The following is a 26,743-nucleotide window of genomic DNA, read 5'->3' on the forward strand; positions in this document are numbered from 1 at the left end:
GTCAGCAAATAATAAAGTAATGCCAAAAATTGCAGATTTGCTGCAAAGGTGGGTATTCTTCAGAAATTAATGTACTGTGAGAATCCAAAATGTTGTTTTGTAAATTGAGATCATTACCAAACATGTGAAACTCTGTGCCTAGCTGCCTTCATTACAGACATAATGAAGTCTCGCAAGAATTTTATGTGATAGATATTATATCCATTTTGCCTTTGGCTAAATGGAGACACAAAGGGGTTAAGTGATTTGCCTGAATTCAAACAGCAAGTCAACCTATATATGTGTTTATACAACATTCATAACTCTGGCAGCTGTCAGTGGCAAAATGGAAATAGAACCCAGAAGACGCAAATCTTAATGCCTTAATTTAGCCACAAGTGAACATTCTATGTCTTCTACCTATTGTATAGCTCTACATCGTGCAAGTAAGGGAAGTAAAGCCACAGATGGAGAGAGCTCCAAAAGAACAGTCCTCAGGCATTCTCCGCCGAGCAGTGTAGCTAGGGACCAGCCCATTAGCTGAGTGGTCTGTGGTTTGCAACATAGTGTGACAGACTTAGGATTTCTGATTTTAAGAAAAGATCTTAGATTGTTTTACAGAATAGGAGAAAAAAAGGAGAACTGCGGGTAGGAGGAATATTAGTTTCATATTCTAAATCACTGTTTTCGTTACAAAGAAATTAAATACTTGACCAAAACGTTTAGGGAGTCACAAATACCACAGGTACTGAACTCATCATTGGAAAAGCAAGTGCAGCTTTTCAAGTGACTTATTTTTGTTCTCATGCTCTGTGTGCAATAAAAATCTCTGGAATAATCACTTGGGGCATAGAAAAAACAGTATTATATTCCATATAACAGATAAGAGCACATTAGGCTTTCTTTTAGACTCTCTTACTGGCAGGGGATGAAGGACCTGCATTGGCAATTTCACAGAACAATCACACTGTAAAAGTTCCCAGCCACTTGGAATTTTTTTCTTTTTTTGCTGAAAATGGTTTAAATCTGTTGTTTTTTCACTGATTGAACTGTCAGACATTTGTTTTAGCCGCTCTGAGGATTTGTTTTGGTATTAGTTTTCTTTTTTGTGATGTGTTTTACAGAAATATAACTTGCTATTACAAAATGAAATTTTGTGAGCAGTTGGTCCCTGAAGGCATACACCTCTATTTATTTTGAGAAAAAGAAATAGTTTGCGCAGCAGTTGCTTCTAACTTTGAATATTAGCCTGCTCAGTAACTGTACATCTTCTCATAATGGGTGAAATTCACCTCTGTGCAGAGGACTAGCAGAACTCCACTTAGGACGGAAGAATCCCATGCACAGCTACAGACTGAGGACTAACGAGCTAGGCAGCAGTTCTGCAGAAAAGGACCTGGGGGTTACAGTGGATAAGAAGATGGATATGAGTCAGCAGTGTGCCCTGGTTGCCAAGAAGGCTAACGGCATATTGGGCTGTATTAGTAGGAGCATTGCCAGCAGATCAAGGGAAGTGATTATTCCCCTCTATTCGGCATTGGTGAGGCCGCATCTGGAGTATTGTGTCCAGTTTTGGGCCCTTCACTACAAAAAGGATGTGGACAAGTTGGAGAGAGCAACACAAATGATTAGGGGGGCTGGAGCACAAGACTTATGAGGACAGACTGAGGGAACTAGGCTTGTTTAGTCTGCAAAAGAGAAGAATGAGGGGGGATTTGATAGCAGTCTTTAACTACCTAAAAGGGGATTCCAGGGAGGATGGAGCTAGGCTGTTCTCAGTGGTGGTAGATGACAGAACAAGGAGCAATGGTCTCAAGTTGCAGTGGGGGAGGTCTAGGTTGGATATTAGGAAAAGGGTTTTCACTAGGAGGGTGGTGAAGAACTGGAATGGGTTACCTAGGTAGGTGGTGGAATGTCCATCTTTAGAGGTTTTTAGCTGTGGCTTGACAAAGTCCTGGCTGGGATGATTTAGCTGAAGTTAATCCTGCTTTGAGCAGTGGGTTGGACTAGATGACCTCCTGAGGTCCCTTCCAATTCTAGTATTCTGTGATTCTGTGTACCCCCTTGTTTAGCTAAATGAGCAAATCTAGGAGATTTGTAGACTAGCAGGATACCTATGGGACAGACTTGATTTTACTGCTCCACTACAGTAAGTTAGAACAAGAGAGGATTTACTGTATAGAAAGTCTCCAATGGCTGGAATTAATGAGGTGTGTGACATCTGCTCTAAGTAAAATACTGTGTGTTATAAACATAAACAAATGGTTTTCTTTAATGAGACATTAGCAGTAACACACTGAATGCTGTAGCCCTTTCTGTACATCCTCAATGAGTGCCAGGGCAGTATCCTCTCTAACACACTGCAACTCTGGAGGGACCACCTCAGTCAACAGGTTGTGCTGTGTGGAGAAAGCCATTTTGCTCTGCAAAATGGTGTCCTCCATCCTATCTGGAGTCATGGGAATTAATAATGTGAATTATTAATATTGAATTAATAATGTAATAGTGTTAAGATGGGGTCGTGCACCCAAAAAACAGGAACCGCTGAAGTAGCTTGTTGACTACTAATTGTTAACTACTTGGTAACTAAGTATAATTAGCACTTGGGTGGCTTTGCATATGCCTACCAGCAGAAAGTTTGGCACTTAGGGCAGGGTTGCTCAACCCGTGGGTCACAACTCAAAATTGGGTGCCCAGAATATGTCAAAGGATCATGTGGTAGTAGGCCCAGTGTGGGGGCGGGGAACAGGAAATGAAGTCAGGTCCTGCCCCTGGGAGGTGGGATAGGAGGCCCTGGAGGAGAAACACTGGAGAGGAGGGGTTGCAGATCCTGCCCTGCACTCAACTTGCAGCAGTAGCCCCTGTCCCACATGGCTGGGCTGGGCTGGGCTCCATGACCAGGCATTGTGACCAAGTGTACAGGGTCACAGTGCCACTCAGATTTTACCCAGCCACCTCTTGGTCGTGATGATGGAGGGTCAGCTGGGCCAAATTTGAGTGGCACTGTGAACCCATGCACCTGGTCACAACATCATTCATACAACTTGTGCCTGGCCAGCCCAGTCATGCAAAACTTGAACAGCACTGTCAACTCAAAAGTTTCAATACCCGGAGTGGGCAGCCAAGCCCACGGGACAGGGGCTGCAGGAGCTATGATACACACAATGTACTTATTTAGTGTTTATTATGTTGATGTGTATTATAAATCATGGGCAAGAAATATTTAGTAGCCGGAAGTATTTTGCACTAAACAGATTTATTGGGTCCTGACAGCCTATCAAGATTTACAAATGGGTCCTGAGCCCAAAAAGTTTGAGAAGCACCAACTTAGAAGATTTAGGCACTTATAGGGTTAGGTGACATCTGAGCATAGATTTTGGGAATGTCAGTGATGCCTAAATAGTGGACTGAGGCATTTAAAGACACAGATAGTTGCCTAAATACATTTATGGATCTAACCCCTCATCCCTGGCCTGTTGTCAAGCACAGGCTTTTTCACATTGTTTCTGCTGAGTTGACTGTTCTGAATAATGAACATTTAACTAATCCTTGCAACAGCTACTGATATTGCAAGTCCCAGACTGGACTTTTATGCTCTCCCAAAATGGACTCATTGTGGTCTCATCCATCAAAGAAGTAGTGAAGAGCGAATGTGCTTCTGTGCAGTATTGTCAGTCAAGATATCAAATTTCTTGGAGCTAGGCTTGATTACAGAATGCTTGTTTCTTGCTGTAGAATTGCAAATGAAGTCGTGTGTCAATATGGTCAAAGCAAGTATTTGCTTTTTACAGCCAAAGGGTTGTGTTTGACAGGCTTCTGATTGGATTCTGAGTGTAGGAATGAATGAAGTGGTATTTTACCAGACTTAGTTCACATTTTGGGGCTTGTCTACACTTCCAAAGCTACAGTGGCTTAGCTATAGCTCCTTAGCTATGCTGCTGTAACCACATGGTATAAATGCACACTAGAGCAACAAAACGGGGCTTTCCATTGCTATAACATCTCCACCTCCTTGAGCAGTGGTAGCGAGTTGGACAGAAGCATTCTTCCATCGACCTAGCCATGTTTACAACAGGGGTTAGGTTGTCATAGCTATGTTGCTCAGGGATGTGTAATTTTTCACACCCCTGGGCAACGAAGCTATTTCAATTACATTTTAAATGAAGAACAGGACTTAGTGGATGTCAAGCTTTCTTTGGAACAGTGATTCTAACAACTTTTCTCATATAAAAACAGATTGGCATATATGAGGATGTTTATCTTCTAGGTTATTTGCCTGAGATGATAGAATTCAAATGTAATCAAAAGGGTTTTCTTTTAACTAAAATTAAATACTGGATTTAAAACAGCTTTATCTGTGCAGTTGACTCTGGAGCCTACCCTATGATTAAGCCTGTATGTTTATCATGTTCATGACTTTTCTGATAGATAGGAAGGTGCTTAGAACCTTGCAGGATTAAACTAATATTTATTGCTCAGCTTTGGGGATGCTTTTTGGTGACAACATAGCTATATTTTACTGAAATGATAGAAGGGTATAGTGAAGAAGTCACCTGGCATTTTTCCTTCTCAGCAGGGATGGTAAATGTCAGCACATCACTATAAAATATAGGCAAGCAAAGCCGTGCTATTAATTTACTTCTAGAAGAATAAGTACAGCATATTCATAACAGCTATCTGTGTGTGCTGCACTGTATAGCAAGCCATTACATTAACTAGTTTTACAGCGTAAATTACAGCTCTCTTAATCAAACTGTCTTGCAGATAGGTTTGTATCCTGTTCAAACCACAATGGCAATATAATTCAAACCAGCAGAGTGTAATTGCTCAAAATTGGAATCTGGCTACTTCACAAATTCCTTATAATATATGTTTTCTTCCAAAAAATGCCATAGAATCTTTAATTATTACTGGTGGAAAGGACATTGGGGGATTTCTTCTGAAATATGGCATATCCAGTGGCATAGCAGCATCTAAAATGATGCTGCGGCATTGGTTCAGTACTAACAGAGCCCTGGTTCAGCAAAGTTCTTAATTCTGGGGTTAACTTTAAGCAAGTGATTAGTATCATTGACCTATTTCAAGTTAGGCATGTGGTTAAATCACTTGTTGTATCAGGGCCTAAGTCAGCAGATTGCTGCCTATTCAATTGCCACCATGGTTTCCATCAGCACTCTGGGTTTTCCTTACCAGTCTCTCATCCAAGTAGTGATCACAGTACATGCCCCTGCCAGGTTTGTTTATGCACGTGCATGCACAAAATATTTTTCATGGATGTGTCCCACAAGCATTGTATTACAGGATCAAGTTGTTCTGAAGGTTTTCTTCATGAATTACATACTGTGCTCAGAGGGGTAAATTTCCCCGCTAACTGGGGGATGGACAAAGACCGTCCCTGCAGCACAACCTGACCACAGCAATCACCTGAGTGGCTCTCCCCATCTCCACAGAGCTCCCTGAACAATAGCATACAGGGAATGTGTGGAGGAGAGGCAAGGTTGGTATCAGTCTTCCTGTTCTGTCCTATCCCAGTGAGATGACACTGGGGTTAAAGAGGCCTATTTTAACCATTGGAGCAGCTGGACCAGGACTGGAAGTGGAGTGCAGTCAGTCATGCTCCTTGGGCCCTGTTGAGGAGCTCGCACTCAAGCTATTAATCTGTATCCTTGGATTATGCCCCCTAATGTACACTTTTACCCATAAATCTTCATTATTAAGGCTCTACGTGAATTACAGGATGATCTTCAAATAATTGCAGCTGAGTTGCAGACAAGACATGGAAAATCACAGAAAAGTAATAATGTATCTTTATTAACAGCAGTAATTTGGAAAAGCCAGAGTAGGCTTATTTGTTTAAGAAAAATTGACTGGAACAATATAACTACTCAAGTATTATGTTATGCCTGCTAATTTTTTTGATAACCAGACATTTTGCTGCAACTATATTACATTAATTTTTTTTTAAATGACTGTTACAATATAAAATTCAGAAGACTAAAAGTCGTAACAACTGCTGTAGAAATCAAGTCCAGTCACTTTAGCCTTTTACAAGCACTGAATGTTAGTGCAGTACACCCCACTACTGTGGTCTCCTGCATGCCTTGTCTGTGCTCTGTGAAGACCTGTCCGTACCGAGATACTGCCCACTCAGACTCCAAAGAATTAGGCAAGATTAATAGTGATTGCTTTGCTGGCTCTGCTAACTCTGGAAACTGCTGTAGAACGACAAGTGCATCCCAAAGCTCTAAGATCATTTAACTAACATTCACTTGCAAAAAATTTGAATAGGGCAAGCTGTATTTGTGTGTTGCAAACCTCAAAATTTATGCAAAACTGTAGACTATGCAGAATAAGCTTATTAAAATCAAAATTGGAGTGGAAGCCTAATATTATGGGATCCTCAGTTTCCGCAATATCGTGAATGAAGTAGGACCTTATATATTTATTAGGGTTACACTACCAAAATGAGTGTTATGTGCCTTACGGTTGGTCCTGCCCTGTAGAACTTACAGTCAAACAACAACAATCATGTTCATTATTATAATCCATCTACATTCTTAAACCAGATCCTTGCATTGACATTAGGAGCACCTTCATCCGTTGCAACCAGTGAATAGAGTAAACCTTTCTGGAAGTAGGACACTACAGAGTTAAGAGAGATGCTGCTTGCTAAGCATCACGTCAGAGGGCACTGACATTTTTAATTGGCAAAGCAAGATACAGAAGTTGAGCATGATTAACATCCTTCTATCATAGTAATTTTGAAATGCAGTATCACAAATCCCTTTTATTTCCAGAATCAAATCAGGTAGGCAACTATATATTTTGTAAACACATTCAAGATTTTGCTTTTGAAAAATCACGTAATTTTTTACTACTGACACTACCAGTGCAGTGAATGTCATTAAAAACTGGACATTTGTCAGCCTGCAGCATCATAGCAGCTCCTATTTTAAGTTTATAGGGATATGGTAGGTTCCTGAAAAGTTGGATGCTGACTATATAATACCAGCCTTAATATGATTGTTTTTTATACATTTCTCTCCTGTACAATTGTGTGGGTGGGATTACTTTTTTACATTACTGTTGTAAGAGTCTGAATGCAGTGAGTGAAAATTTCACAGCTATCTGAATGATGTACGCTCAATTCCTACTGAAAATTAATAGGAATCAGTTGTTCAAATCCCTTAAGTGGATTTTGACAATCTCAGGGATTGTCTACATAGGAAAGTTTTACCAGTTGTACCAGTATACTGGTATAACTCCCTGTGTAGACACAATTAGCCAGGTGTAAGTGTGTTTTTTTAGTTTTAGCTTAAAATCCTTCCCAAGTGGCATAGATAAAACTGAATAAAAGGTATTTTTTTACTGGAATAAGAGTATCCACATGGGGACTTATCCTGGTCTAACTATATCAATTTAAATTCACACCTTGGCTCCTATCAGTGTAACTTTCCTGGGTAGTCAAGCCCTCAGCCAGTGTGTTTATATTCTGCACTGTGTGCTCTAGTGGCTGAATAATGTTATTGCAACTCATATTTAGATGATGTAATCAGAGAAGGGTATGCTGAGGGTGGCAGCCATATGAAGCTCAGTGTGTAAATGAGACACTGGAAAGACAATATTTGTAAATGCATTTTCTCTGTTTCTGTTCATGATTCACTATTATCTGTATGTGCTATAGAATCAGTATACTATCATGTCTTAATTAAAATTAATAGTTTTTAATTTATTTAATGTACTAGGGGAAGAAATCTCTATCGTTCTGTCTGGGACCTGAGACTACAGTAGACAAAATAATAACTGTGATGAAATAATAGCTGTATGTAAAGTAGGAAAAATGAATCTACAGTCACTATGGACTGAGAAGGATGGTCGGTGGTTAAGGCATTTGATTGGGACTCAGAATATCTGGAGTCAGTTTATGGCTCTACCACAGACTATACATGAGAAACAAGAGGAAGACCAAGAACAGGGTAGGACCATTACTCAGTGAGGAGGGAAAGACAATCACAGAAAACGCAGCAATTGCCGAAGTGTTAAATGCCTTTTTTGTATCAGTTTTCACCAAAAATGTTAGCAGCAATTGGACATAGTGGATATGACCCATCCATGCCTAGGATAGACCACCTGAAAATGCCAAGGTCAGGGCAGGCTGCAAAAGGAGAGCAGATTTTTCCCAGCACTGGTGGGTGAAACTGAAGTCAGACTTCCCAACCAGCCACCAACAATGCTTCTGATGCCCCACACTAGTTATCAAGAAGCTAAAACAAAATATACACAGCTCCCTTTACAGCCTCTGGCTCCCAATGAGCAACTAGATCCAATAAAGAGATAAGTTATTTAAAACTCTATGTTCTTTACCAAAAAGGTTCTCTTGACCCAAAAGGGTTAGCCACATTACCAGATCAGTATAAGTTTGGCTCTTATCCAAAATACAACGCTGCCAGCCAATCCTTTAGTAACTAAAACTAAAGGTTTTTATAAAAGGAAAGAAACAAACTATAAGAGAAATGTTGAATGATTAAAGCAGTCACATACATAGAAATGATTGGAAAGTCCATATATATCAGGTTTGCAGTAGAATTGTGGTTTTTGCAGGCTTGTATAGTTCTTCTGGTGTACATCCAGTACCTGGATGGGTCCTTTGTTTCACAGCTTCAGTTGTAGATGAGTTGATCCAAAGGTAGGTAAAGAGTAAAGACTGACTGAAGACAAAATGGATGTGGTGCAGCTGCCTTTTATGTCCCTTGGCCTTTTCCATGCTGCTTGTGGAAATTTACAGAAATAAGATGGAGTCCAGGGTCACATGAGTTAGTCCTGGTGACTCATCAGGTGTAGCCCGGGGTTCTCTCCCTGGGCCCATTCTACCTGTGAGTTTCCTTAATGGGCCATTGTCTCATTATATTGTCTCATATCACCTTCTCATAAATTAGAGAAAAATATATTCTAGGCAAACCTATTACAAGGTAGGTGCCCAAATGGTTAGAAAAGTGTACTCAGAGAGAGTAATTATCAGTGGTTCACAGTCGTGCTGGAAGGGTATATTGAGTGGGGTTCCTGCAGGGATATGTTCTAAGTTTGGTTCTATTCAATATATTCATAAATGATTTGGATAATGTCATAGAGAGTACTCTTATAATGTTAGACAATCCAAAGCTGGGAGGGGTTGCAAGCATTTTGGAGTGCAGAATTAGAATTCAAAATGATCTTGACAAACTGAAGAAATGGTCTGAAGTAAATAGGATAAAATTCAATAAGGATAAATGCAAAGTACTATACCCAGGAAGGAATAATCAGCTGCACAAATTCAATATGGGAAATGACTGTTTACAAAGGAGTACTGCAGAAAGTGCTTATAGTGGATCACAAACTAAATATGAATCAAGTGTACTACTGTTGCAAAAAAAGCTAACATCATTGTGTGATGCATTTAGCAGGAGTATTGTAAGCAGTCATGGGCTAACAGGGAAGGTCATCTCCTGAATCAATAACTGGTTAACAAATAGGAAACAAAGGGTAGGAATAAATGGTTGGTTTTCAGAATGGAGAGAGGTCAATAGCAGTGTCCCCCAGGGGTCTGTACTGGCACCAGTACTGTTCAACATATTAATAAATGATCTGGAAAAAGGGGTAAACAGTGATGTGGCAAAATTTGCAGATGATATAAAACTATTTAAGATAGTTAAGTGCAAAGCAGATAGTGAAGAGTTACAAAGGGATCTCACAAAATTGGGTGACTGGGCAACAAAATGGGGAAGTTCAATGTTGATAAATACAAAGTAATGCACATTGGAAAACAATCCCACCAATACATATAAAATGAGGGGGTCTACATTAGCTGTTAACACTCAAGAAAGATCATGGAATCATTGTGGATAGTTCTCTGAAAATAAAGTGACCAGATAGCAAGTGTGAAAAAATCAGGACAGGTGGTAATGGGTGCCTATATATGACAAAGCCCTGGGTATCAGAGCTGTCCATTTAAAATCAGGACATCTGGTCACCCTATTTGAGCCATCCACTCAATGTGCAGTCGCAGTCAAAAAAGCTAACAGAATGATAGGAACAAATAGGAAAAGAATAGATAAGACAGAAAATATCATGTTGCCTCTTTATAAATCCATGGTATGCCCACATCTTGAATACTGCATGCACATCTGGTCACCCCATCTCAAAAAAGATGTATCGGTATTGGAAAAGGGTAACAAAAATAATTAGGGGTATGGAAAAGCTTCTATGTGAGGAAAGATTAATAAGACTGGAACTTTTCAGCTTGAAAAAGATACAACTAACTGGGGATATAATAGAGGTCTATAAAAGCATGACTGGTGTGGAGAAAGTAAATAAGTGTTATTTTCTCCTCAAAGCACAAGAACAAGGGGTCACCAAATGAAATTAATAGGTAGCAGGTTTAAAACGAACAAAAGGAAGTATTTCTTCACACAACACACATTCAACCTGTGGAACTTCTTGCCAGAAGATGTTCCAGAAGAAGGCCAAAACTATAATGGGGTTCATAAAAGAAATAGATCAGTTCATGGAGAATAGGTCCATCAGTGGCTATTAGTCAGATGGGCAGGGATTGCTGTTTGCCAGAAGCTGGGAATGGATGACAGGATGGATCACTTGATGATTACCTGTTCTGTTCATTCCCTCTGAAGCACCTGGCATCGGCCACTGTCAGAAGATAGGATACTTGGTCATTGATCTGACCCAGGATGGCCATTCTTATGTTCTTATGTTAAGACATGAGAAGTAATTCTTCCACTCTACTCAGCACTGATAAGACTTCTTCTGAGTATTGCGTCCAGTTGTGGGCACCACACTTAAAGAAAGATGTGCACAAATTGGAGAAAGTCCAGAGAAATGCAACAAAAATGATTAAAGTTCTAGAAAACATGACCTATGAGGAAAGAGGGAAAAAACTAGGTGTGTTTCATCCAGGTTTGGATCATTTGCAAATTTTAAGTGTACTCTCTATGCCTGTAGGACATCAGGCTGTCCCTCCCTGTCCATCTGGGAAGGAGGCCATGCCCCTTCACTGCAACGCTCCTGTGGGTGCAGACTAAAAGTGGGAATTAGATTTGGGGCAAGGGTCCTTGGCCCTTCTGCAGGCCATGGGCATCTATGCAGTCTGTAGCCCTGACCCAGAGGAAGGGCAGGGTGACTAGGCAGTCTGGGCAGGGCAAGTCAGCAGTCTGTAGGCCAAGCCCTCAGGTAGGGAAGGGCAGATAAGCAGTCTCTAGCCCCAGTCAGGGTGAGCAAGCGGTCTATGGCCCCAGCCCTCAGGCAGGGCAGGGCAGGGCAATCAAGCAGTCTATAGCCTGGGCAGGGCAAATAAGCAGTCTGTAGCTCCAGGCCCTCGGGCAGGGCAGATTGACTCAGCAGTCTGTGGCACCAGTCGGGGCAAACAAAGGGCCGTTGGCCTCCGAGGCTTTACAGGCCAGGAAGAAGTGACCACTCCAGGGGTAGTGAGGAAAGCGGGGAAGGGGACACAGGGCCACCCAACTCCACTGCATCCCAACCCAGGTCCCTATCAGTGGCAGAGCATTCTGTCCTGGGTCAGTGGGGTTCCAGCCACAACTCACTGATACAACTCCAGGACACAACACAACCGGACAGTCGGGCAGCTCCCCTGGGCTACTTCCGTCCCTCTTTCCCTGGGATACCTGTGCCTCAGCAGCAGCTTTGGTCTCCTCAAGGCAGATTGCCAGAGGTAGAGTCCACAGGCCCTCAGTGTCAGAGGCTGTTGGCAGCTCCTCCAGGTCATTGGCAAGTGACTCTGGTAGCTCCTCCAGGCCTCTGGTAGGCAGCTCCAGTCACTCCTTTGGGCCCCAGGCAGTAGTCAGGCTGAGGTGGCAGTACTGGTGGAGAGCCATCCTTCCCCTCCAGCAGCTCCCTCCAAACTGAGCTCACTGGCTCAGGTTTTATACTTCCTGTCTTGCCCTTCAACTTCCAGTGGAGTGGGCAGGGTTGTTCTGGCTCTGCCCAGCAGGACTCAGGCCATCCCTTCCTGTCCATCTCTGAGGGAGGCCACGCCCCCTCACTACAGTGCCATTATCCAAATCATTTACTGAATTATCCAAATCATTTACTGAATAGAACTGGACCCAGGACAGATCCCTCTGGAACCCCCACTGAACATACCCTTCCAGGTTGATTGTGAACCACTGATAACTGCTCTCTGAGTACACTTTTCCAACCAGTTGTGCATCCACCATATAGTAGGTGTGCCTAAACTATATTTCTCTAATTTATGACAAGGTGATATTAGACAACAGCAAAAGCCTTACTAAAATCAAGATATGTCACATCTACTGCTTGTTTGTTTTGTCCAAAGAAGAGAAGACCAAGAGGGGAACACGATAACAGTCTTCAAGTATATAAAAAGCTTTTATAAAGAAAGAGGGTGATAAAATGTTCTCCTTAACCACTGAGTACAAGAAAAGTAGTAATGGGCTTAAATTGCAGCAAGGGAGATTAGGAAAACTTCCTAACTGTAAGGATAGTTAAGCACTGGAACAAATTACCTAGAAAGTTTGTGGAATCTGTCATTGGAAGTTTTAAGAACAGGTTAGACAAACACCTATCTGGGATGGTCTAGATAATACTTAGTTCTGCCTCAGTGTATGGGACTGGGCTAGATGGCTTATTGAGGTCCCTTCCAGTCCTATATTTCTATGGTTTTCTGTGTGACTGTGGGTAAATTACTTAATTTCTCTGTGCCTCAGTTCCCTATCTGCAAAAACTCTAATGATAATACTTCCTTCCTCCCATCCATCATCAGTCTGGCGTGTTTAGATAGTACCTACCCAAAAAAGCTTACAATCTCTTGCTACTTATTAACCACAAAGAAAGTCTGATCTCAGTTGGCGTCTCAGGATACAATTGTAATATAAATATGTTGTTGATTTGTTGTATCACTTTTCTTTTTATATAAAGTAAAAGCAGTTAAATATTGTAGCTATAAAACAAGGATTAATAGCACATTGTTTTCATTTGCCTGTAGGTTAAAGAAAAAGTCCCAGTCTGTAGATATTACTGCACCAGGACACAACCCTCTGGCAGCAGAAGCACAAGAGTCCCCACAAGCCAGTAAATTGATCCCTGTCATTAAGACAGCTGCTTCTGAAGAGGAGCAGAACACCACCACAAATACACAAAGGCGCAATCCACGGAGGAGTGAGCTGAGGAGATACTACACCATTGGTGAGCTTAAAGCCATCATTCATTTCAAATGTTGCAGCAAGTATGTGGAAGGCATCCCCAGGTGTTCTTTAGCTGGATGGAACAGAGTTGCTGACTTCCTTATTGCTCACTGGGGGCTATCTTCTTATCTGTTACTAACATTAAAGTGTGTGCTTTTACAGAGAAATTCAGTGACTTTCCAATTGACAAAAGCATTCCACTTATTTTTATTAGCTTTATTTGTTTTAGTTTCACTAGGCCTAGGTCTCAAGTTTTAAAAATAAAGTTTAATAAGAGACTCCATCATTACAGCTTACAGGGAATATAAACTATCAGGGGTAAATTTGACTTTTAAAAAAAATGTTTCCAGTATCCTTTTCTTCAGCATATATTTCTGTTTTTATTTTTTCAAAACTTTACTCTTCAACTCAGCATGAGCGCCTCATCCTTTTAGGTTAAGCCGTTTGACTTCAGCATCACCTCAGATTGCAACACTTATCTCCTAAGGACTTCTAGTGGTCTTCAATACTTTTGGTGAAATCTGAGTAAAGTATTGTGTATGCAAGTTAAGTACATGATGGTTAGTGGGTAAGGAAATCTGTCACTTCCAACCTAGAGATAGGATGTGAGGCTGGTGTAGGAGCTGGCCTCCCCTCCCAATGAGCCTAGTTGAGGAGGTGGAAGTCATGGAGGGTTGGGTTGCCAGAACTGTGTGGATTCCATGCAGAATTCCCAATCAGTTGTCTGTCCAATGCCAAAAGAAGCATTCACTAGATACACGCTCTTTTCGTGTTCTGCTCCCTCAGCTGCCCTGCCTTATCAGACAAATTTGCCTCACACTTCTCTTCAAACAAGAGAAATTCATCCTTGTGTAGAAGGTTGGGGGATTTCACCCAATCTGCAGAACACTAACTGCTTGGAGTTCACACAGAAAGACTTCTCTGGAGAGTAGGGAGTAAGCCATGGAACTGCTGTATTCTTGCCTACAGTACTCTCCACCCCAGTTCCTTGATGATGTGCCTCCCTCTTATTGCTTAAGGGAAGTGAAGAATCAAGCACTAAATTAGGCCCTCATGCTACAAAGTCTTATGCATATGCTTAATTTCATTCACTGCAAGTAGTCGTGTTGAGTCAGTGGGCATATGATGTATAAAGCTCAGCATGTGCATAAATCTTTGCTGAATTGGGGCTTTACTGATTTCTTGATTTACAGTCTACTATACACTTGATAAAAATGGAAGGGTCTGTCTCACTTTGTAACATGCGTGTTATATTCATTAACATTAGTGGGAGTTACCTATGCACTGACAGAAGGGGAACTAACACTGAAGGGAGGTTATGGACTTTCTGCTAGCCACTCCTAGAACAAGCAGGTAGATTTAAAACAAAAAACAAGGTCTGTAGTTTAATTTAGAATGTGCTGCCTGTGCAATCATTATATATTAAGCTTTGGGTTTTTTTAAAAAAACAAAACAAAACAAACAGCAACAGCAGCCATCTAAACATTTTAGTAAATAAAATGTAATATTGTAATAAATTTACAAAAGTGATAAGTGATTTAGGATATCTGAGTTTTTGGTTGTCCAATTTATATAATATAAAGGGGGCTTTCAGAAAGTGCTGAGCATTCACCATCTCAAAATCAGACCCCTTTTTAAGGTGTTTCAGACTCCTTCAGACCCCACTCAAAAAACAATGACAGAGCCATTTGTCACTTTTGAAAATATAGACCAGTTCAGTAACATTTTGATCAGTATTTCGAGAACCGTATTTTAAAAACTTGGATCAAATGCTGCTTTAAGAGAGAAACTCCCATGAAGATAAATGAAATGTGCAATTTGAACACCAGCTGAGAATCCCCAATTAACCTGCTTATGAAGGAATATGCCTCAGGAACTCGGCACTGAGAAAGAAACTTCCTGAGGTGTGCACAGTAATAGAAATTAGGTTCCAGTTTCTGGAAAAAGTAATCAAAAGAGCCAAAGATAATTTATTTTTCAGGGTTGGAAGTCTGTTTGACACTATGTGGCTCAAATATTAATGAACAGAAGTTATATTTTAAAATAACAAGGTGCTAATCATATATCAGTATTTTGTATTACAATCGTCCATATTTTTCAGAAGTACAGCACTACAAAGGCTTACATAGATATAATTCAGAAAAACATTGAATCCATATCTTTGTTTCAGAGTTCTACTATGGATTGATACATTTGAGAGAGAAGCGTGGTCTTGGGCTCCTATTAAACTAGCAGTTCCATGAAGGTAGATTTTTGCGTCTGCACCCAGCTCACCCATGTGAAGTAGCTTGCAAATTCAGGCCCTAAAACTGAAAGCCAGACTCTCAGCTGGTGTGAATCAGTGTAGGTCCACTTAAGTCAAAAGAGCTATGACAGTTTACATCAGGTGAGGATATGTCTCAGCAGTCCTGTGGGGAAAGGGCTGTCTTCCTGTGTTTGAAGACAGCTACTGGCACACTGTGGGCACTACTAGAAATCAAATTATGATAATGATGATATCACTGGTTATATTTCATAGTTAAGGTTGAACTGAGTTTTGTACATTTTATGGCTCATTACATCAATCAGTAACCCCCTAACCCTCCTTTGTTCTATTACTGCGGCAGTGTTAACTGCCCACTTCACCTTCAGTGGTCTCTTGCAACATATGTTAACTCCTTATAGCAAACCAGTGGTTTTCAACCTATAGTCTGCGGACCCCTGTGCGTCTGCAGACTATGTCTAAGGGGTCCATGTACGGTTGTTGTTGCCATAGAACAGTGGTTTTCAACCTGTAGTCTGTGGACTACTGGGGATCCATAGATTATTTCTAAGATTTCCAAAGGGGTCTGCACCTCCATTCAAAAATCTTTAGGGGTCCGCAACTGAGAAAAGGTTGAAAACCACTGTACTGAACAATCTGTTCCACCTTGTATTTAGCTGTGACAGAGTATCTTTCCCAGACCTAAATCAGAGCTCTGTGTAACTCAAAAGCTTGTCTCTTTCACCAACACAAGTTGGTCCAATAAAAGATTTTACCTCATCCACCTTGTCTCTCTTTTGCACTTGAAGCAATCACTTTGTTATGTATGAAGAATACAACATATCCTTCTATCCCTAAAATTACAGCATTTACTTGTTGAATACAGAATTAATTTTCTGAGACTTCATAAGTAAATCAGTTAGTCTGAGTTAAAATTAACTTTAAAATCTGTCCTTTTAAGAAATGTAGCACACTGTATCAGATCATATTTTTGTCCCAAATGATCTTCATATGGACGAACACAAACTCTTCAAACTTCCCGTACAGTAAAAAACACCATTAGGGAAAAAATGTAAACTCAAATATGTCTTTAAAAATAGTTTACTCTACTCTAATCTGGGACTACAAATACTATTATATGCTAATCATAATTTATGGTTATTTCATAGTATAGTAAAGTGCTGAAGTTCAGGTAGTTTGAGTATCTTAGCTGCATATTTCCATAAATAGGCATGTTTAGATTTCTTTTAACCTGAACTCTGGGGTTATGATGATTTTTGGGGGATTATTGCAACATCCCGGTAATGTATTTTACCCTAAATTACTGATACTTATTCTTAACCTTAGCTCCATCTTAGTGTAGTTTTTATTTGGGAGTTATTAGTAATGATCAAGTGGTCTGAGCATGGGATTTTGTGAGGATCTAATCCCAGTGCCAAAATCTTAAATGCCATGCATACATATGGTGTTGTATAAATAATCCTGACTCTGCCACTTCTTCTGTACCCTTGGGCAAGGCACTGAACCTCTCTTTTTTCAGTCTGGGAATTCTGTGAGAATTCTGTGAGTAATTCTGTGAGAATTAATGTTTGTAAAGTGTTGGAACATAAAAAGTTCTATAGGGCTGCATCTCTGGACCTCTAATCCATCTGCCCATGATATATTGGATAAACCCTGTCTGCACTGCAGCTATTGTCAGGGCCCCCATATGGGGGGAGAAAGGATACACTTTTCTGGGGCCATTAGGCCCTAGAGGGCCTGGCCCAGGCTACATCCCCCATTACCATGAGGAAAAAATTGAGGCTAATTTGTAGATCATGCCTGAGGACATTTATATAAACTTATTTCCCTGTATCTATGTATCTATTGTCCAGATCTTGTGAGATTTGCTGGAGCCAATCAGTAACAGTGTTAGAGCAGTCTCAAGCAACATTCTGAACAGTGAGTTGGCCCTTCTCTAGAATAGAGAGTGTGTGCTTGTGCAGTTAAATTAGGACTTGTAGTTTGAGACTGAGACACACAGAGATTTGTGCTCCTCTCTGTGATATGGTCTATCATATCAAGATCAAGAACTAGCAGTCCCAGAGTTCTTTGTGCATAGGCAGGAGGGAGGGACCGCTGGTGGGAGGGGCAAAGCAAAGCACCATAAAACAGTGGGAGCCAGTGCTGCTGCTTCTTCTGGTAGGATTTGCAGGCCCAAAATATATGTGAGTAAGTGTCTAATTCACTCACAGTCACACACACCATACTGCCATGTCTGGTGGTGGCTATAAATACAAATCAGGCAGCCTGAAATGTCCGGGGGTAAAAGAAAGGGAACTAAAAGAAGCTAAAGGACACCAATCTATCCTACAGTTTTTCAAATCAGACAAGGCCTTTCTGCAGTCAGGCGATATACTAACTAGGGAAGCAGATAAACAAAATCAAGACATTGACAGGATATAATACCTTTATAATGACCAAAAAGTTACAAAATAGTCAGCAAACTTGTAGGACTCTCAGGCTGGGTGTTAAGTTAAACAAAAATAGCAAAGGGGGAGCATTTTTCAGAAATGTAGATTATGTAACAGGAATTTCAGAATTCAAACATTTTTCATAGCTCATGAGATTGTATGTATGGGATGGGGGATTGTGGTATGTGTGTGCGAGGGGGCCTGTGTTACAAGTTTGTACTGGGCCCGAAAACATTATGCTTGGGCCCTGGCTATTGGTGGTGGAGTTGCACTGGTGCTGAATTACAGGACCTAATTTTCCTAGTGCAGATAAGGACTGCAAAAGTTAAGTATTGGTATTCCCTTTTGGTCTGTGTGTCATTTGGTTGGTCAATTATATTTATCTTTTTAAAAGTACATCAGTGCTTTGCAGTTCTACTAGTTTCCTAGAGAATTGTAAGCTTTCCTTGTCCTCTAGATGTGTAAATCTCTGTTGTTGGATAAAGTCAATTACAGTACAGTGCTTCCTGGGTATTTATCAATACATTTTTCTTTCTAACATGGAGATATTGATTGCTCATTACATCTACAATCATCAATGGATTTGATGAACCAAAGGCATGAAACGTATTTTAAAATTAACTATTTGAAATTTGATGCTGATGAATAAAGACTTAAGGGTATTTTTATGATATTGTTGAAATGGGAATCATTTCTGCGTGTCTGACTTTTCTTTAGCATTCAAAAGAAAATTAACAATAAGGGAGCTGTAGCTTATGAAGGTCATGTTTCAAGAAGAGGAAGGAATAAACTAGTATAAACAATTTGGTTTACTTAAAACCAAGGAACCTATAATTGCATGTTTACTTACACTTATTAAGTCTGTACACATAATGGTAGGTAGCTCTTTCTACCTAGTAGGTCCCAGGAGGATATATCACTTATAATATGACCTAAAATAGTGTGACGTCCTGCCATAAATCTTTACAGATGTATTAAAAATAGGGAATTAAATGATAACCGTAAGTTTTCAGAACATCTAAACACTTAACGGCTCCCTAATGTAAAATAAGACACACATGCCTAGTTTTTATGTATGTTTTTATGTAGCCCATTTTATGTATTTTAGTGTTACTTTTGATGTTTTTTGCAAGCTATGTTTGAGAGTTGTTGAACGGAGGAGGGGAGAGTAACTTAAGGGTCATGGGATTTGAAAGAAAAGTAAACAGTCTGGAAACCAGAGGAAGTGGGGGGAAATAGCATCCTATGTTCTGCTGATGACCACAAAGTTATGCAAAGAAAAGCCTCTAATGAGTGCAAAGACAACAGCTTCATAAGTATTAAACATCCCATGCATGATAGGATCTTCTGAATCTCTGAAGTATTCTACAAGCATTGCTTTTTTCTACTCACCAGGGATATCTAATGAAGGAAAAAATAGAGAAGCTTTGCTGTGCACCAGCAGAAATATATAGAAGGTAAAGCTTTAAATATCACTGCCCTATGCCCTTATGTACTTTGTATCTCTCTGTGGTTGCTTTAATGTAAAGCCTACTTATGCGTACAGAATTTAAAGAAACTTCAGCACATATATTGTGATTTCTGACTTCCATAGGTCATCTCTTACATAACCAACAATCCACGACGGCACATTCAGCTAGTGTCCTATATTTGTGCTTCTGTTGTGTTGCAGAGCATACAGTGCCTAGCACAATAGGGTCCTGATCCCTGACCAGAGCTTCTGAATGCTAACTTAATACAAATAAATAAATAAATGATAAACTAACAGTATTGTCAATAACTCTGGGAACAGAATTGGATCCCCGGAGCGAGAGATTTGAGAAACTCAGTGCATAAACATTCTGATGAAAAGCTGCTGCTTGCCAAAACAGCTGAAAAAGGCACAGCATAGTCACACAGCAGCAGCAGCAGCAGCAGCAAGGGGCACAGCAGATAGTGGGGATGGCATCTCACTCACAGCAGTGTGGCTGCAGGACAGTACAATTACTGCAGACAGTAGCTCAGAAGACTAACATAGTGCCGTCTTTCCTTCACTGCTTGGATCCAGCAGCCTCTTTTGAAGCGGGCTGTTCCACTTCACCCCCCCACAGCACTAACTGTCTGGCATAGCTTCCTCTCAGTACTAGTAACAGAAATGTAAGTAGTCCTTTGCCAGGGCTAGAGTGAGCGAGTGACACGGTGCTCCCTGACTGGCCAGCAGGGAATGAGATATCAATACTTGTTCAAACAAAAAAAATTCACTAATTTGCAGCACGTCTCCCATCCATTAGTGATGTTCCACTGGTTGGGAGTAAATGAGGTTCTCTTATACTTACACATTTCTCTTCAGAATTGGGGTAAATGTATTATTTCATCTAGGCAGACACAGCCATGGAGATCTGAAAGAGCAGCCTCCTGGATTTGTAGTACATATGGAGGTATTGAATAATGCATTGAAACAAGACTACATGATGTCACTGCAGGGGATCTAAAGTAGCACAGTGCAGCTGGAGCAGCTTAAAGGGCAATATTTATTATGGAGAAGCTACCACCTCTCCGTAATTAAGGTCGCATCTAACTTCCATTTTAAAACCCCATTTTTGTCTGCCTCTCCATAAATTTGAGTTGGAATTTTAGTTTGGCCTGGAGATTTCCAGGTCCTGTGAAAGAAACAGAATTTGTCTGTAAAGTTTGAGGAAACTACCTCAAACTGTTTTTGAGTTACAGGACAAATCACAAAATAATACACTAATTTGAATTTTTGTCTAATCTTTCTTGGTTTCCTTCTAACTCAAAAATGGCATGATATGCTGTTCCAAACTTTCCGTACAGTTAATTCTCCCTGAAAACTTACATGATACCTGTATTTGAAGAAACTAAGCTGTAACTAATAAAATTTGGAAGGTATATATGGCCTCCAAGATGGAAATATTATAGAGGTAGAGATAAGAGCCTGTGTTTCACAGACTTGGATCTATTTATAAAAATAGAGAAAAGAAGGCTTTCCAAAGCAGGGGAGTCCACCAAAAGATTTGTTCACTGCCCAGTGGATTCAAGGACTGGTGCAAATCAGAAAGAAGAAAAGAGAGCTATAAATCATATTTTTATTGTAACCTGTCCAGCATCTTAAACAAAATCTCAAGTAATCGTAACTCTTTCTTCCATCTCAAATACGTGCCCATTACTGTTGCTTTCTGTAACTCTGCAAGAGCTAACTAAAATTACTTTACTTTATTAGAAGTGAAAAAGAAACAAGGTAAATCCACGTACAGCCAAGGTGGTCTGTTTCAGAAAAAAAAGGGTTAACAGTGTTTTACCAAAACATCACTATATTCCAGAAAACGCTTCACATAAATCAGTGAAGGATTAGAATTAAGCAAGCTGTTTTACAGTATGCAAGCTATACTAGTGTCTGTGAGATACAGAAGCTAAAACTGAAAACTGCATTATGGACTCAACTCTCATCAACTTCAGTGTACTTTGAGTCAGGCCTATATGGTCTTGTTCATTCAGCATGTCTTCTTTGTTGTTGGGTTTGGTTTTTTTTTTTTTTTTTTATGGTTTTGTCCAGAAAGATTTTCTAGATCACTAGAATTGGAGTTAATTTTGAGTTGTTTGTGACTTCCTGAAGATGAATTTAATGGCAGAGCAGAAGTGGATAGAGGACCAGAGACAGAAAAATATCAATGTATGTCTGCAGTGCAGTGAGGTATCCATGGCTGGCTCATGCCAGCTGACTCAAGCTCCAGGGGCTCAAGCCAAGGTGCTGTTTAATTGTGGTGTAGACACTGCAGCTTGGCCTGCAGACAGAGCTCTAGGATCCTCCTGACTTCACAGGGTCCTAAAGCCTGGTCCCCAGCCCGAGCCCAAACATCTACACTGCAATTAAACATCCCCTTAGCACAAGCCTGAGTCAGCTAGCACAGGGCAGCTGTGGGTGTCTAACTGAAGTACAGACATATCCTCAAATTCCAATGTTGTGTTATGTTTACAGGTGGCTATAAAGTAGCTAAAAACTAGCACATTAATTTAATTAGGTCAGCAGCAGACTCACACAAAAGCTTTACCTTGTTTCGACCTTGTTTGCACACTGTTCTCTGCCAGAAGCAATCAGTGCCTGAGATCCAGCAATAGGGCTAATTATTACCATGATAAATGGATTAAGAAATTGCATTAACAGACTGTGAATGTTCTGATTCCCAGAGCCAGTTTTACTTATGTTTTGGGGGTTTTTTTAGTTGCACTATGTTAATGTTAAACCAGTGGTTAAATGTCAATATTTATCTGGTGATTAACAGTTTACTCAAACAAGTTCATGCTGGGTGAACCAGAGTACAAATTAAAGTGGACATAGTTTAAATTTGGGACCTAAAATATATAACAATGTTAAGGTGGTTGCCCTGGGAGTTCCTCTGTGTTCTGTCAAACTAAAAAGATTGCTTTGATGCTAATTTTTAAAAAAGAAAATAAAGTAATTGTTGTTTATATAGGACATAGGGCCAAATCCTGCAGTTCCTAGTGCAGGCCAAACAACTGAAATCCACTGCATAGTGATGACTACAGGACTGCAGACATATTTTCATTGTGTTCTGCAGCCACAAAGCCAGCAGAGGGAGCACAGTTAACTCACAAGCCCTGGTCTGAAATGCGGTCCAGTTCCCTAGACAATATACAGGGGAGAAATAATTGTTTGCCAAGGGAGGTACACAAATTTTAGATTTTAATTTTCAGGTGAGATTTTCAAAAGTGTTCAGCACTCATCAAACACTCTTCCTGTTCAGCAGTGCTCAGCATTGGCCTGACTCTGCCTTTTCCATGCATTAAGGGAGTGTGACATATGACAGAAAGTAACACCAACACTACCATCAAAATGCAAAGCATTTGGTAACATCTCATTAGGATTGTTTTATGAAAAACTACTTACATAAAGAGACTAATATCTTGTGAAAAAAAATTATTTTTAAAAGTTTATCAGTGTCTCATATAGCCATTTGTTTTGTGTTATTCTTGCCTTTTTTTTTATTAACAAACATAGAGTCTGTGTCATAGTACAATATCAATTATTAACAGGTTACTTCAGCTGTCACTTTACAATCATTCCCATGTGAATTAATTGAAATGTGAGTTCATGACTATGAGAGAGGAATAGGTAGGAGGAATACACGACTGGACAACAAAATGGCAGATGAAATTCAGTGTTGATAAATGCAAAGTAATTCACATTGGAAAACATAATCCCAACTATACATACCAAATGATGTGGACCAAATAAGGTGTTACCACTCAGAAAGAGATTTCAGAGTCATTGTGGATAGTTTTCTGAAAGCATCTGCTCCATGTGGATCAGCAATCTAAAAAGCTAACAATGTTAGCAATCATTAGAAAAGGGATAGCTAATAAGACAGAAAATATCATAACACCACTATATAAATCCATGGTACGCCCACACCTTGAATAGTGCATGTAGTTCTGGTCGCTCCACTTCAAAAAAGATGTATTAGAATTGGAAAAGATTCAAAAAAGGGTAACAAAAATGATTGGGGGTACGGAGAACAACTTCCATATAAGGAGAGATTAAAAAGACTGGGACTGTTCATCTTAGAAAAGAGACAACTAAGACAGTATATAATAGAGGTCTTTAAAATCACAAATGGTGTGGAGAAAGTGAATAGGGAAATGTTATTTACCCCTTCACATAACAAAAGAACCAGGGGTCACCCAATTAAATGAATAGGCAGCAGGTTTAAAACCAACATAAGGAAGTACTTCTTCACACAGTGAACAGTTGTCATTGCCAGGGGATGTTGTGAAGGCCAAAAACATAACTTGTTCAGTTTGAGATAAAGACCTTGCAAACAACTATGTTGGCAAAAGTGACAACTTCTCTTGAAGTTGCTGCCCTAGCACATTAAAAGTTTTGCCACTTTTTTTGTCTTATAATTTAACTTTGTCAAAATAATAACTGTCAAGAAAAATACAAGGAACTAGGATTGATGTCTAAATGCCTCTTAACAAATCCTTGTCTTCTAAAGACAAATGGCTATATTATCTGTTTTAGGAAGAAGTTAATGTGTGTGGAAAGGCATCCATTTCAGTATCAAGTCAATATTCATCAGGACTAATTGTGCTTCCTGTTCAGTCCATTAAATTGCCCATAGTATTGCACAGTTATATAATGTCAGATTCTGGACTAGCTCCTGCCTGTCTTACTCAGCTGCAGTGAAGCCTCTACTCATGTCTTCTTCAGAGATAGAATGTGGGATTTTTTGGAAATAAAATAATGAACCTCTACTGCTTGAGCTAAAGCAACAAGTCCATTAGATCACAGGCAGGAGCAGATTCATAAACAACTGTACATGGGTCATTTCCTATAAAGGAGTCCACACTATGTTATGTGTGAGTTACACAAGGGCTCTTCTGAACATTCTACATAATGTAAACTTAACTAATATCAGCCTCAATATTCAGACAAAGCACAAATCTTACTAATTTTAAATGAGCCTCCCAGTCATCAATAATAAATCTGTCTAATCACTTCAAATTTACTAGAGTGCTAAAGGAAGACTAACAGATTTGCCAGAGCTTGGAGGGATGCATGGCAGCTATAACATCTGAACAATCTCAGTGCAGCCTGACAACTTTTTACTAACTGAAACAAAAGTCAAGAAGAGCAAGAGAACCGGGGCAGACAAGGGAAAAGAGCTATCATATACTACAAAAAATAATGCTCACTAGCATTTGGCCATGCTTGTGGGCTTTTTTATTTTCTATTTGTGGCATTTGTTTAAATGGATTTGCAGGAACGTTTGGGAAATAAGTGTTCTTTTACACTGTTAGAGCAGTTTCTTCCTCCCATATCTAAGAATGTTTTCCTTGGATGTTTTAACTTTCATATAATGGATGTCATGTTTTTATTTCCTGCCCATGTTAACTTCTCAGCTGTTGAGAACTTGTTTTATTTCTCTGTCCTCTTTCCTACAAACTATATTTATAATGCTTTCCAGGCTTAATGAATACATAATCTAGAGGAAAAATAGCAGAGGGAGAAAAGAACAGATATATGTAAGGGATAAAAGCAGTGTTTTCAAATGAGATAAAAAATAAGATGATACTTCAATGAGGTGAGTTGTTCTGTGTGCCCTTGCACCTTCAGTTGTGAGATTGTGTGAAGAAGCTGCATGGGAACTGCTGCTAGATGAGGGGAGGAGAGAAACAAAGGGCATGTCTACACTACAAAGTTAAGTCAATGTAAGGTAGCTTATGCCAACCTAATTAAGGAGGTTTATACTCTTCAGTGCTCCTCCCACTGCTTTAACTTGTGTGGTATGCCGACCTAATAAAACCACCTGGATGAGAGACATAGAGCTTAGGGCAACTTAGGCCTTGTCTACATTACAGAGTTTTGTCAACACAAGTTATGCAAGCTGTAATTAAACTGCTGTTGCATGTCCTCACTATGCTCGTCAGCTTTTGTTGACAAAATTCTGTTGTGTAGACCAGCCCATAGTTAAAGCGATGCAGTGGCATTGTAGACACCGCGTTGCTTATGTGAACTTAAGTGGCCCCCAGGATGTGTCCCACAATGCCCTCCATGACCACTCTGGTCACAGTTTTAAACTCTGCGGCTCTGCAGCCAGGTACACAATATGTGCCCCTTCCCTTTTAAAGCCCTGGGAAGTTTTGACTTGCTCTTCCTGTTTGCTCAGCATGTAGAGCTCACATAGCAACTGCCCAGCTGAGCAGACTGGCTCCCGCAGCAAACTCTCCTGGCTGGAGTACATGGGAGGTGGTGGATCTCCTCCTGGGTCTGTGGGGAGAGGAAGCTGTGCAGTTACAGCTCTGCTCCCTCCACAGGAACTTTGATTTCTACAGCCAGATCATTCAGGGCATGGAGGAGAAGGGTTTGTAAAAATCAAAGAGTGGCAGCAGGCATACCGGAAGGCAAGGAAGGCAAATAGTCGTTCTGGTGCAGAGCTGCAGATATGCTGCTTCTACAAGCAGGGGGCTGGGGTTAGGCGGTGGTATATGGATGGGTGGTTGATGGGGGGAGCAGTCAGGGTAGGGGTCAGGGTGCTTAGCCTTAGGCTGTAGGAAAAAAAGTCTGGTTTTAAGGAAAAATGAAAAGAAACAGAATTAAAACTCCCTGCTCAAGTATAAAGATGTGCCACTGGCATTCACTTTATCACATAGACATAAACTGTGCCAAGTTAAATTACTGATGGAGGGTGAGAAATTGGTACCATTTTTGTACTCCTACAGTAGATTATTCTTTAAAGAAAAGAGATTTACTTCTCTTGAGGAAGATTTTTCTGTTAAAACCCAGTTTTCAAGACATCTTTATTTTAGTAAACATGTTATGTTAAAATAAATTGGAATGTTACATGGCTCAGTACAGCATTATTAGAAGAAGTCAGTGTCATGTGGACAGATAATGTATTTCCACTATACTGCACATATTCAGATTGGAATGAACTTTTACCATCTGGACAATATGACTCGGGTCTCTACCTCCACAGTGGTCATAGATGCACAGGGGTATCCTTTGGACTCTCACCTCTGAAAGGATGGAGAGGGGAGTCTCAAAAGCAATCAGGTTTTAGAAAAAAACTGGATCAGTGCCTCCCGTTTCAAGAATCTCTGTCTTTCCACTGCTCCTGTAGTTATTTTTCCTCTGATTTGCTCTTTTGAATCTATTGCCTCAATTCTGTATTGGAGTAGTACTACTGAAATATATTTACAACGGAATTCGTAAGAGCTAGTAACTGCAGAGAAATCATAAGCAAAGAGGATCAAATTCCTTTCTTTTTTGCGTAGGTGTACAAGTCCTGATATACAGAGAAATCACTGTGGGAATGGGGGATGGGAAAATCACAATTCTC

At 40.1% G+C, this 26,743-nt stretch overlaps 1 protein-coding gene across 4 annotated transcripts in view; it reads left to right on the top strand.

Annotated features, from left to right (window-relative positions):
• OXR1 (oxidation resistance 1) overlaps positions 1-26,743 on the top strand; it is a 443,668-nt gene that overhangs the window by 211,670 nt on the left and 205,255 nt on the right. For all 4 annotated transcript variants that reach the window (XM_067537380.1, XM_067537382.1, XM_067537381.1 and 1 more), the window contains exon 2: positions 12,992-13,191. In XM_067537380.1, the coding sequence (XP_067393481.1) occupies positions 12,992-13,191 (200 nt within the window). The remainder of the gene's footprint in view (positions 1-12,991; positions 13,192-26,743) is intronic.

This window comes from Emydura macquarii, unplaced genomic scaffold (assembly GCF_026122565.2).
Source record: "Emydura macquarii macquarii isolate MOO-44397 ecotype Brisbane River unplaced genomic scaffold, CSIRO-AGI_Emac_v2 contig_383, whole genome shotgun sequence".
Classification (NCBI taxonomy): Eukaryota; Metazoa; Chordata; order Testudines; family Chelidae; genus Emydura; species Emydura macquarii.